Source organism: Tribolium castaneum, chromosome 7 (genome assembly GCF_031307605.1).
Source record: "Tribolium castaneum strain GA2 chromosome 7, icTriCast1.1, whole genome shotgun sequence".
Taxonomy (NCBI): domain Eukaryota; kingdom Metazoa; phylum Arthropoda; class Insecta; order Coleoptera; family Tenebrionidae; genus Tribolium; species Tribolium castaneum.
The window spans coordinates 3121030-3133120 of record NC_087400.1 but is presented as its reverse complement, the minus strand read 5'-3'; the positions used below and the strand labels follow the sequence as shown (position 1 = coordinate 3133120).

Sequence of the window (12091 nt, the reverse complement as noted above, 5' to 3'; positions counted from 1 at the left end):
TCTCCCCGACCATTTGAACCCAACTGTCTTTAACGCCTTCTCGTGGTTCCCCTACCATGGTGGTAACTGTGGTACCACCAACCAAATCGAATTGATCGATTCTTGTTCTAATGGAAGTAGTACCAAAGTGGTCAACTGGTACCCACCAAAAATCCCCATCAAGTTCAACCAATGTACCATCAAAGTACGCATGATCCAGTGGCCCCCTTTCGTCATAAATATACCAAATGGTTCCTGGAGTGGTACCTACACCCATCTCCGAGGCATTGACATTAGTCTCCTAGACCTGGTTGCCGAATTCGCAAACGTGCGTATGTTCTACTACGAGGATCAAGTACCGCACAACTGGGGCGATGTTTACGACAATGGTACCATCACTGGTAATTTGAAGCACCTGTACCATGAACTCGACGATATCACTGTTGGTGCATGGGCCAAGACCATGAGACGCTCCCCTTTTTTCGACGACGTCCAGTACTACCATGAAGAGTTAGTTTTTTGTGTCCCATTTGAGACAGTTAACTCAAGTTTGGGCGAAATTATGGGTCTTGGAACGTTGGGTTTGACTCTACTTTTGTACCTTATGGTCACGACAATGTCATGGTTGGTGAGTGGTCAAGACCACGCCCATTACCAGAAGTTTGACACGTGTGCCATTGCCACGTACCAGATTTTGTTGGGTTTGTCCATCAGGCAACAACCCACAAGTACCAAGGTTAGGTTTTTTATCGCCATGTTGATTATTTGTAGTTTCTTTATGGGTTTAGCCTATCAGACGTTTCTGGTCAGTGCCTTGGCTAAAGGTAGTACCAGACAAGAGATTGGTACCACCGAGGAGTTACTAAACCGTGGTTTGGACATTTATGGGGTTAAAACTTTGATTAGGTACTTTGTTAGCGATGGTAGTGGGAGTACCACAAGTCGTACCAACGCAGCTGTGTTGAAAAAATTTAAATTTTGCTCAAACGTTGTCAAATGTCTGGATTTGGTGGCTTACAACCGTAATGTTGCAGTGATTGCTCCAAAATCTTTCACCAGTCTTATTATAAATAGTTACAAAACATCGTCAGATCCACTGATTTATTGTTTCGACGAATCGGTAGTGACATACCCTATTACTATAATGATGAAGAAAGGGTTACAGTTTTATCAAAGGATTGGTACTTTGATCGGTCGTATTTTAAGTTCGGGTTTCATCCAAAAGTGGAAGAATGATATTCGAAGAACACGTTTCGAAAAATTTACTTTTGTGGACCCAGAAGTGAAAAAATCGAGCGATGAACTTGATTTTAACAGTTTGAAATTGATTTTTTACATCTGGGGGGTTGGTTGTCTTATTTCTTTGCTTGCGTTTGTTTGTGAAGTGATTTATTGCAAGTGGTTTGAAGAAATTAACTTGGCATTAAAAAAATTTAAACCAAATAATATTTTAAATTAAGTTTTTGTTAGCTGAGGAGTTTTCTTGTAATGTTAATTTTTATGAATTTGAAGTGTGTAAGTGGTTGTAACAAATAATTGTGTATAAATCAAGCCAGATTTTATGGTTTGCTTAAACCTACCGACTGCGCCAATTAAACAAAGTTTCAAAATTTTTTGGATTTTTTTTTTGAATTTTGTAATTTCAGGTTCTGTGCTAATAAATTTTACACGCAATTTTATGATTTTAAAAGCAATTCGACTCAGAATTCTAATTTCTATTGTACGATACTTTCCCAGAGAAAAACCCCTAACTTCTAGTTATTTTTATCGTTCTAAATTTTTACACATTCTGTTTCTTTCTCTTTTGTATTAAGTTTGTTATGAAACTCTACAATTATAGAAATTTTCTTTAATGTAAAAAAATCAAGGAAAAGTAGCGATTTATTTGCGCCTACCGACTGCGCCAATTAAACAAAGTTTTAAAACTTTTTGAATTTTTTTGAATTTTGTAATTTCAGGTTCTGTGCTAACAAATTTAGACGCAATTTTATGATTTTAAAAGCAATTCGCTACAGAATTCTAAATTCTATTGTACGACACCTTACTTTTCCAAAGAAAAACCCCTAACTTTTAGTTATTTTTATCGTTTCTAAATTTTTCCACTTTCTGTTTCTTTCTCTTTTGTATTAAGTTTGTTATGAAACTCTACAATTATAAAAATTTTTTTTAAGTTGAAAAAATCAAGGAAAAGTAGCGATTTATTTGCGCCTACCGACTGCGCCAACTAAACAAAGTTTCAAAATTTTTTGGAGTTGTTTTTGAATTTTGTAATTTCAGGTTCTGTGCTAACAAATTTAGACGCAATTTTATGATTTTAAAAGCAATTCGCTACAGAATTCTAAATTCTATTGTACGACACCTTACTTTTCCAAAGAAAAACCCCTAACTTTTAGTTATTTTTATTGTTTCTAAATTTTTCCACTTTCTGTTTCTTTCTCTTTTGTATTAAGTTTGTTATGAAATTCTACAATTATAGAAATTTTCTTTAATTTGAAAAAATCAAGGAAAAGTAGCGATTTATTTGCGCCTACCGACTGCGCCAATTAAACAAAGTTTTAAAATGTTTTGAATTTTTTTGAATTTTGTAATTTCTGGTTCTGTGCTAACAAATTTTACATGCAATTTTATGATTTTAAAAGCAATTTGCTACAGAATTCTAAATTCTATTGTACGACACTTTACTTTCCCACAGAAAAACCCCAAACTTCTCGTTATTTTAATCGTTTCAAAATTTTTTTCACTTCCTGTTTCTTTCTCTTTTGTATTAAATTTGTTATGAAACTCTACAATTATAGAAATTTTCTTTAATTTAAAAACATCAAGAAAAAGTAAGGATTTATTTTTGCCTACCGACTGCGCCAATTAAACAAAGTTTAAAAATTATTTGAATTTTGTAATTTCAGGTTCTGTATTAACAAATTTACACGCAATTCTCTGATTCTAAAAACCCCTGATTTCTAGTTATTGCTATCGTTTCTAAATTTTTCCACTTTCTGTTTCTTTTTCTTTTCTATTAAGTTTGTTATGAAACTCTAGAATTTATTATGGAAATTTCTATAACTTCTAGTTTCCATATGACTCTTGATTTGAAAAACTCAAGAAAAATTAGCGATTGTTTGCACCTACCGACTGCGCCAATTAAACAAAATTTAAAAATTTTTGGATTTTTTTTAAATTTTATAATTTCAGGTCCTGAGCTAATAAATTTTAGACAGAATTCTCTGTTTCTAGGAGCAACTTGAAACTGAATTCTAAATTCTCTTGTACCATACTCTACTTTCCCACAAAAAAACCCCAACTTCTCGTTATTTTTATCGTTTCTAATTTTTTTCCACTTCTTTCTGTATTAAGTTTGTTATGAGACTCTACAATTATAAAAATTTTCTTTGATTTGAAAAAATCGCGAAAAATTGGCGATTTGTTGGCGCCTACCGACTGCGCCAATTAACCCAAATCAAATCTTTAGCTCCTTTTTTTTAAGTATATCTTAAAAGTGGGTTTAGTGGGTGTAAAAAATAATGTTTTTGCTTAATTTTTGCGACTTACCTTGTAGTGGAGGTGTTGTGAAAAAACAGTGGTGCTTGTGATGCGTATATTTGGACAAATAAAATGTCACATCGTCCAGTAACAAATCAACAGTAAAACTAGCCTAAGAAAATGTCGCTTTGAACAATGGCGTGGCATTTTGATAGGCTAACAAATTAGAATCGAATCAATGGTCCATGTTATAATGAAAAATCGAAAAATGTAAGATAATTTTTACAGCAAATATTTTATTTACAACAGAGTAACCGTCCAATCTGAAAACGAGATTGGCCGATTTAACAAGAATACAATATTTGTTTTAAGTTAGTCCTAAGTAATAAGGACTTGCATTTATTTTTTACAATTACGTATTAACATTATGCATTTACATAAATTTACGTTAATTTGTGATTACATTAGTATATAATTACATGCTTGGTCATTGTTTGTGAAAACGAAACTTTATAAAATTAAAAAAGACAAGTACGCCTATGTTACATACAAATTACAATTGATGGAATTAATCTAGAGAAGTTTTGTACGACTTTGCCAGCAAATCGTTAAAAAAATTTTTCAAAAACACTTAACCACCAACGAAAAACGTGATGAACGTGAGTCTAAATACTTGTAGCAACATCAAGAAAGTTATTGTTGAAAGTTCAGTCTAATGAGAAAAATGGACTGAGAGCACCCCGAATGGATATGATACAGATCATCTGTTTTATGTGAAATTTTTCAAGGAACTTTCGTTTACATAAAACAGATCCAATTTCTTCGAATGGAAGATCATGATTGATACAGATGAGAAATTTCTTCATTTATCTAATCAGTTCGCCCGACCGCTTAAATCTAAGATTCTTGCATTCAAAAAGAGGAAAGATATTGTCGACTTGTAGAAAATACAGCGGTTTGGTTTGTTTTTTTTTTTGGTTAGAGAAAATTGCTAGACATTGCGTTTCGGCACATGTAGACAACACAGACGACACGAATACACACTGTACTTGAATATCACAGTGAAGAATGCGATGCAGAATGTCCACATTTAGTTTTAGAAGCGAGAAGTTGAGACAGAACGCATGAAGGTCAATGTAAGGCGAGATTTCAAGGAGGGGCAAAGACACACAGCATGGACAAGATATGATGGAAACACATGTCTCAACATTTAACACTAAATTTTGACTTTTTTCAACTTTCTTAAATCATTTTAGAAGTAAGATCTACAATCTTACAAGGTTTAGAACTTTAGACTCACTTATCGCAAGTTCTACAGAATTTTATGAACCCGAAACTAAAAAATTTGGAAATCGAAAGCTACACCTAATGAGGACTACGATTTGTATCTAAAATTCTATAAAACTCAAAAATTTTTGAGTTTAGAATTTTATATATTTTCTTCGACTCCTCAAGATTTTTTCTAGATTTTTTTAGACTCATTTATCTTAAATTTTTTAGAACTTTTAGAATCTTAGAATACGAAACCAAAAAAAATTAATAGGAATGAGTGTAGTTTAAGTCTAAAATTGTATAAAACCCAAAAATTTGGTTAAGAAATCTGAATTTTTAGTTTTTTTGAACCCCTTTTTTTAAAGCAGATTTAGGAATTTAACATTAAAGATATAGAATTTTAGACTATTTTCTCGTAAATTTTCGTAGCTTCGCATTCTAGGAATTAGAGAATTTATGAAATTTACGATAAAATAAATACAGATTTAGAATTTTACATGATTTTGACATAAATTCTTTAGAATTTTTTGTTCTGTAGCTTGTGGTTCTAAGGATTAAAGAATTTTAGAAAATTTACGATAAAGTAATCTAAAATTCTAAAATTTCTTAGAATGTAAAGCTCTAGTACTGAAGTTTGAATCTTTAGATTTTATTTTCATAGACTCTAATGCATATTTAGAAATCTAAGAATGCAGATTTAGAATTTTAGATAATATTGTCGTAAATTTTATAGAATTCTTTGCTCTTTTTGTAGAATTGTATAGAATTCTAGAATTCCAAAAAATTCTAGGAAATTTACGATAAAATAGTTTAAAATTCTAGAATTTCTTAGAATTCGAAAGTTTAGAAATCTGAATCTTATGTTTCTATTTTCATGAACTCGTTTTTTTGTTGCAGATTTAGAATTTTGAATTATTTTGATATAAATTCTATAGAGTTATTTGTTGTTTTTGTAGCTTGGGATTCTAAGAATTTAAAATTTTTAGAAAATTTACGACAAAGTATTCTAAAATTCTAAAATTCCTTAGTATTAAAAGCTCTAGTATTGAACTCTGTACCCATAGTTTTTATTTTCATAGACTCTAATGCATATCTAGAAATCTAAGAATGCAGATTTACAATTTTAGATAATTTTGTCGTAAATTGTATAGAATTCTTTGTTGTTTTTGTAGAATTATATGTAATTCTAGAGAATCCTAGAAAATTTACGATAAAATAGTCTAAGATTCTAGAATTTCTTAGAATTCAAAGGTTTAGAAATATGAATCTTTAGTTTCTATTTTCATAAACTCGTTTTGTTATCTCAGATTTAGAAGTCTAAGAACACAAGATTTAGAATTTTAGATTATTTTGACATAAATTTTATAGAATTCTTTGCTGTTTTTGTAGTTTTGGATTCTAAGAACTATAGAATTCTAGAGAATTTACGATAAAATAGTCTAAAATTCTATAGAATTCTAAGGAATTGTTTCGAAAATTCAAAGCTACCAAAGTTAGAAATAGGAAACTATGTCTAATAATAACTGTAATCTGATTCTAAAACTTATCCAAAAGTTATAGAGATTAGAACTTTAAATTTCAAAAGTTTAGAACTTCAAAAGTTTGTAGATCTTCAAGTTCAAAAACACAGACTAAAATATAAAAACCAAATTTGGAATTTTTGACTCAATTGCCTTAAATTTTATAAAGTTTTATGAATCTTAGAATAAAAAACCAAAAAGAAATAACAGGATCTAGAATTTTAGATGTTTTTGTCCAAATTCAATAGAATTTCGTGAATTCAAAAAATTTAGAAATAAAAAATTTTAGAGTTTCGAATCTTATGTAACTAGATTCTATATCTAAGATTTTGTAGTTCTAGAAGTGTGAAATTTCAAATTTTAAGTTTATTTATTCTAGAGTTGCTAAGATCTTTTAGAATTTAGAATTTTAGACCTGTGAATTCTAGATCATAGAAACGAGAAATTTAGAAACTCTTTGCTAAATTTATAGAATTTACGATTTCATGTGAATTTTTTCGAAAACTCTACTTCCCGAATACGTTTTTTATATTTTTTGATAGAATATAAATCTACTTTGGCCAAAAAATTCAAAAAACCTTTTTTTTTTGGGTAAACACTGAGCCACGTGTGTTGGGATCCTTGCTGTGTATTCCGCCCCTTGTGCATAGAAAGATAGATGAAAAACGCTGTCGCACACCGCGTTCTCTCATGCATAAAAAAATATCTATGAAATATTTTATTACTTAATCTCTTATGCTACTTGAATCACATTTTAAGTACAAATACATGAGAGGAATGTAAATATGTAATGCATCATCATTGTTTTATTGCGTACTTTTTACAATATATTTGAATAAGTTTTGTGTGATTAGACATGTAGTTTGTTTGTTTTTGTTTTATTCTTTCTTGTGGCATATCATAATAATTTTATTGTTTTAATGTTCGGGTGAGGAGGCACATAAATATTATTTTAAAATGTTAATATAATGATATCAAACGACGTCAACAGTCTGTAAGGACGGTCCGACTTTTTTTTTATACACTGCTTGAAATGGATTATGAACACAGCTTTGAGAAAACACTGCCGTCTGTCTTACTGGTTCGGAAGGGGGTTTTCCTGACGTATATCCGATTTCAATTTGACAAACTCCTTCGCCACTTCATCATTTGTGCGTTGAGAGAGGATGCGCAGAATCGTCCAACCAGTCTCGTCCATTTGGATGCGTTTACCCAATGACAGCCAGCAGGCGCACGAGCCCTGGAACGCCCCCTCAGCCACAGCCAATCGCAAGCCGTACTCACCTTCTCCACGATGTCCTTGAGCTGCATCACGGCCACGCCCACAAGTCGGTCCTCGCGAGCGAAACAATAGTCCTTGACGCAAATGTGCAACTCGAAGTAGTCCAACTGCTCCTCGTTACCAATAGTACTAAAAAAAAGTCACTAAAACCCTCTCAAAAATTACCATACTTACAAATGAAACGTCTCGTTATACTTCGGCGACCAGTTATTGGCCTTGGATTTCGTCGCGTGTTTCCGCTTCTTGTCGGAGAGGTGCGGACCAATCAGATTCACTTCCACGAACGGTCGGAACATTCCCGAAACGACGTTCCATTTCAAATCATTGGCGGCAACAACTATTTTTTTTATTTTTTGCTTTTTTGTTACTAAAATTTGGGGGACTTACCTTTGACGGTAACTTTGTGCTCGCCTGTGCCTGGATGTGTGAATAGATCCACTTGAATCGACACTTCGCCAACACTGCCCTCTTGGCCATCCAAAGTGTCTGAAAATTTGATTTTTTTTTCAAAATTTTGCCCCAAACGAGCGTAATTTGTGTGTCTATGTGTAGAAAAAATTATGTACAAAACTAAAATTTGGTTACTTCATGCCTGAAATTAGGAATGGAAGAGAGGGAGACATGCACTAGGAGGAGGATTTTGGGTTACAAGTTGTTGCTTAATTGTGTAAGTGTAACAACGCTGTAAAGTTACACACAAATCAATGTGGCAAAAAAGTAAATTTTTCTTTAATTGTAACTTTACCCAATGTTATACCAATGATCCATGATTTGTTTTAATATTTTCTGTAAAAGTTACATAATGGTTACTTTACAATAATACGCGTAAGCGTTACAAAACGTTAAAGTCAATCGTGAGAGGATTGCGTAATTTATGTAAAAGTTACTGCAGCAAAACCTCTTTAAATGTTACTTTACAATGTTACCTAATGTTGAATTAATAAATTAAGAAGTCATAGATATGACAGTGTGATTTTTTAATAGCGTCACAAAACGTAACTTGTAAATGTTACTTTACAATATTTCTATAATTTATTGTAAAGTTATATAGCAAGACTTTGGAAAAGTAACAGAAATGTACTTTTTTGCTTCTTAAAACAATGTTACTACAACTTGTTACTTAATTTGTGTAAAAATGCTGTAAAAGCTACACACAAATTAAATAAGTGTCGATAAAATTAAATTATTTTTTACTTGTAACTTTACACAATGTTATGGAATGGCCTATAATTTTTTGTTTGTTATTCTGTGAATGAATGATAAATAAAGTTACCCAAAATTACTAAGCGTGTAAATGTTACAAAAATTTCTTCTTATATAATAATTTCCTTTTGCTTCATAATAATGAAAAGTTACTTTACAAAGATGTGTTACAAGTGCCACAAAAACCAAAATGTTAACGTAAATTGCAGGCCAAATTGTTAAATACTTTGTAGAATTTATGTAAAAGTTACTCCAGGAAAAGCCCGATCAAACGTTACTTTACAATGTTTTAATAATTTATTGTAAAGTTATAAGTATAACCAGCTTTGTAAAGTGTATTTATTTTGTAAATGTTATAAAAATGTACTTCTTGCTTCTTTAAACAATGTTCGTATCACTTTTTGGCATTATTTATCACAGTAACTTTACACGTGAGTGTGATATGGATGATGTAACACGTGTAATAACGCTATAAAATTTATCTCAAAGCAATTCGCAGAAAGTCTGTAGTATTTTCCGCAAATTAACAAAAAAAAATCGTGCGGTTATGTTACTTTACGAAAATAGTTACAACTAATAAGTATCAATTACGTAACCTTAACTTATCGGTAGAACTTGAAAAAACCTTTTTTTAATATAAATTTTCAATTTCAAGCGTTACTTTACAATAATTGTGTTACATTTACGTACTAAAAAACAAAGTGTCTTTCTTATTTGAAAGTGAAGTTCTCTAATTAAACTGTTACTTTACACTTACCTGCCGTAATTTCTTTATTTATATTAGAATTTTTGCAATTAATACATGTTTGGTGTTACTTTACAAGGTTGCAAATGTAACAATTACGCAACAACTTCGTGTTGTTGATTGTCCAATTCATCAAAACAAAATCTAAAGTTACGATAACTCATCGTAATGTAACTAAAGCAATCATGCATATGTAAACCCCAGTAAGTGTTACAATAACGTTGTAAACGTTACAAAAAGTAACAACTTTGGGTTGTCTACTCTTCAAAAAAAAATAGTAAGTTACTATAACTCGTAACGTAACTAAACCAGGCATGCACGTGTGTAACTGAAATAAGTCCTAATCATGCGATCGTGTAACAGTGTAACTTTGCACAAAAATGTAAACTTGTAACTCCCGCCGCTTCCTATTCTACCAGCTTATCTAAACCTTAAAAACCACTAGAAAAGTGCGCATAGCATTGCTGAATTTCGTTTTTTTTTTTAATTTTTGTCATTCCGTTCTACCTTGTCGACTTTCTCTTCGTTTTTTAGCCTTCAATGGTTCTTCTAACGCTTCAAGTCCCGTCTCGGTCTCGTCACGCTCGATCGAAATTTGTCGTTGGAGCATTGTTTCTTTATTGTTAAGCGGCACTTTGAAAGATTACACACATAAATACAAGTGTCAAGTGTGTAAAACCCGTCGCAATTAAATAAAAATCAAGCACTTACCTTCGTTAATTTGCGTCGTGACGAAAGTTTTGATAAGAGTGTCAGTCGTTTGCGTATAGAGAGATAAGGCGTAACGCAAACTTTGCAATTCTGGGCTTTTGTCCAAGAAGGCCTTCTTCAGGCCGTTCCCGCCCGCGTGGAAGTACTGCTTGATGGTGTCCAAGGCCACGTCCAGCACCGCACACTGCTTGGGGGAGAGGTTCTTCTCCACCTCCTTCGAAATGTCCATAACGCCGCTGAGGGCGTTCTTCACGTCCTGTTTGCCCGCCATGTGGTTTTTGAACAGTGTGGACATGTCCTCGATTTTGGTTTTGGCGGCGAGGTTTTTCGCATTGTCAGTCAGGCTCTTGAACATCATCTAGAAGCGAGATTTATCAAAGCAAGCGAAAAATTTGGGGGAAAAACCGACCGTTTTGTCCGTCATTGGTGGCAAGACCACCGTTTTCTCAAGGATCCTCATCACGATCTTCCACAACTCTTTGAGGAGGCGTTTGAGGACAGTCTTCTCGCACGATTGAGCATAGAGGGAGAGCGAACCGTCAAGGAGGTCCATGAGAGGTCGCAACACTTCGTCAGCTTCCGATGCTACGACGTTTCTCTGCGCTGGTTGGGTGGTTCCAGGCTGACCTCCTCCTTTAATACTCAAAAGGAGGTCGCCTAGTTCCTTCACACTGACGGTAATGCGCGGCTCAAGGCTGCAAACACGAATTTTTGGGTTTTGAGGATATCCTCAAACTCTCTTCTTAACATAAAAAATAATTTGCACAAACTTTAGTTTTTTTTGAGTAATTCTTAAAAAAAAATTGAACTGGTCGATGTTAGTTTCGTTAAATGCTGCATTTTACTCATAATGAGTTTATTTTTTTGTAAAATATCTCGATTTATATTGAGTAACCCAAAGGTGCGTGCATGCGCTATAACTTTTTTTCTATGCAAGCTATTAACTTTTTTAATACAATAAGTTACAATCTAGAAATATTTTAATTTGTAGTGTCTAACAACGCTGTAAAGCTACACACAAATCAATGTGGCAAAAAATTAATTTATCTTTAATTGTAACTTTACACAATGTTATACAATGATCTATGATTTGTTTAAATATTTTCTGTAAAAGTTACTTAATGGTTACGTTACAATAATACGTGTAAGTGTTACAAAACGTTACAGTAAATCCTGAGACCAGTAGTTAAAAGGATTGTGTAATTTATGTAAAAGTTACTGCAGAAAACCTCATTAAATGTTACTTTACAATGTTACGTAATGTTAAATTGATAAATAATAATTAAGAGGTCATAGATATGACAGTGTAATTTTTTAAAAGCGCCACTAAAAGTAACTTATAAATGTTACTTTACAATATTCCTATAATTTAATGTAAAGTTATATAGCAAGACCTTGGAAATGTAACAGAAATGTACTTTTTGCTTCTTAAAATATATTCTTTAAAATTCTTAAATTTTAAAGTGTAATAGAAATTCTAATAAAAATTGCTAGCCAATTCACCAACACTGCCCTCTTGGCCATCCAAAGTATCCAAAAATTCGATTTTTTTTCAAAATTTTGGCCCAAACGAGCGTAATTTGTGTGTCTATGTGTAGAAAAAATTATGTACAAATCTAAAATTTGGTAACTTCATGCCTGAAATTAGGAACGGAAGAAAGGGAAACATGCATTTGGAGGGGGATTTTGGGTAACGAGTTGTTACTTAATTGTGTAAGTGTAACAACGCTGTAAAGCTACTCACAAATAAATGTGGCAAAAAAGTAAATTTTTCTTTAGTTGTAACTTTACACAATATTATACAATAATTTATGATTTGTTTTAATTTTTTCTGTAAAAGTTACATAATGGTTACGTTACAATAATACGTGTAAGTGTTACAAAACGTTAAAGTAAATCCTG

At 32.2% G+C, this 12091-nt stretch overlaps 1 protein-coding gene across 10 annotated transcripts in view; it reads right to left on the bottom strand.

The window, feature by feature from the left end:
- Positions 1-3557: 3557 nt before the first annotated feature.
- unc-13 overlaps positions 3558-12091 on the bottom strand; it is a 54917-nt gene continuing 46383 nt past the window's right edge. For 7 of the 10 annotated variants that reach the window (XM_064358140.1, XM_064358141.1, XM_064358142.1 and 4 more), the window contains 7 exons: positions 10599-10884; positions 10190-10547; positions 9986-10111; positions 7918-8016; positions 7705-7867; positions 7533-7659; positions 3558-7488 (listed from right to left, as the gene is read on the bottom strand). In XM_064358140.1, the coding sequence (XP_064214210.1) occupies positions 7324-7488; positions 7533-7659; positions 7705-7867; positions 7918-8016; positions 9986-10111; positions 10190-10547; positions 10599-10884 (1324 nt within the window). In that variant the 3' untranslated portion in view covers positions 3558-7323. The remainder of the gene's footprint in view (positions 7489-7532; positions 7660-7704; positions 7868-7917; positions 8017-9985; positions 10112-10189; positions 10548-10598; positions 10885-12091) is intronic. The other 3 variants (XM_064358146.1, XM_015984810.2, XM_015984809.2) reach the window with 1 other exon arrangement.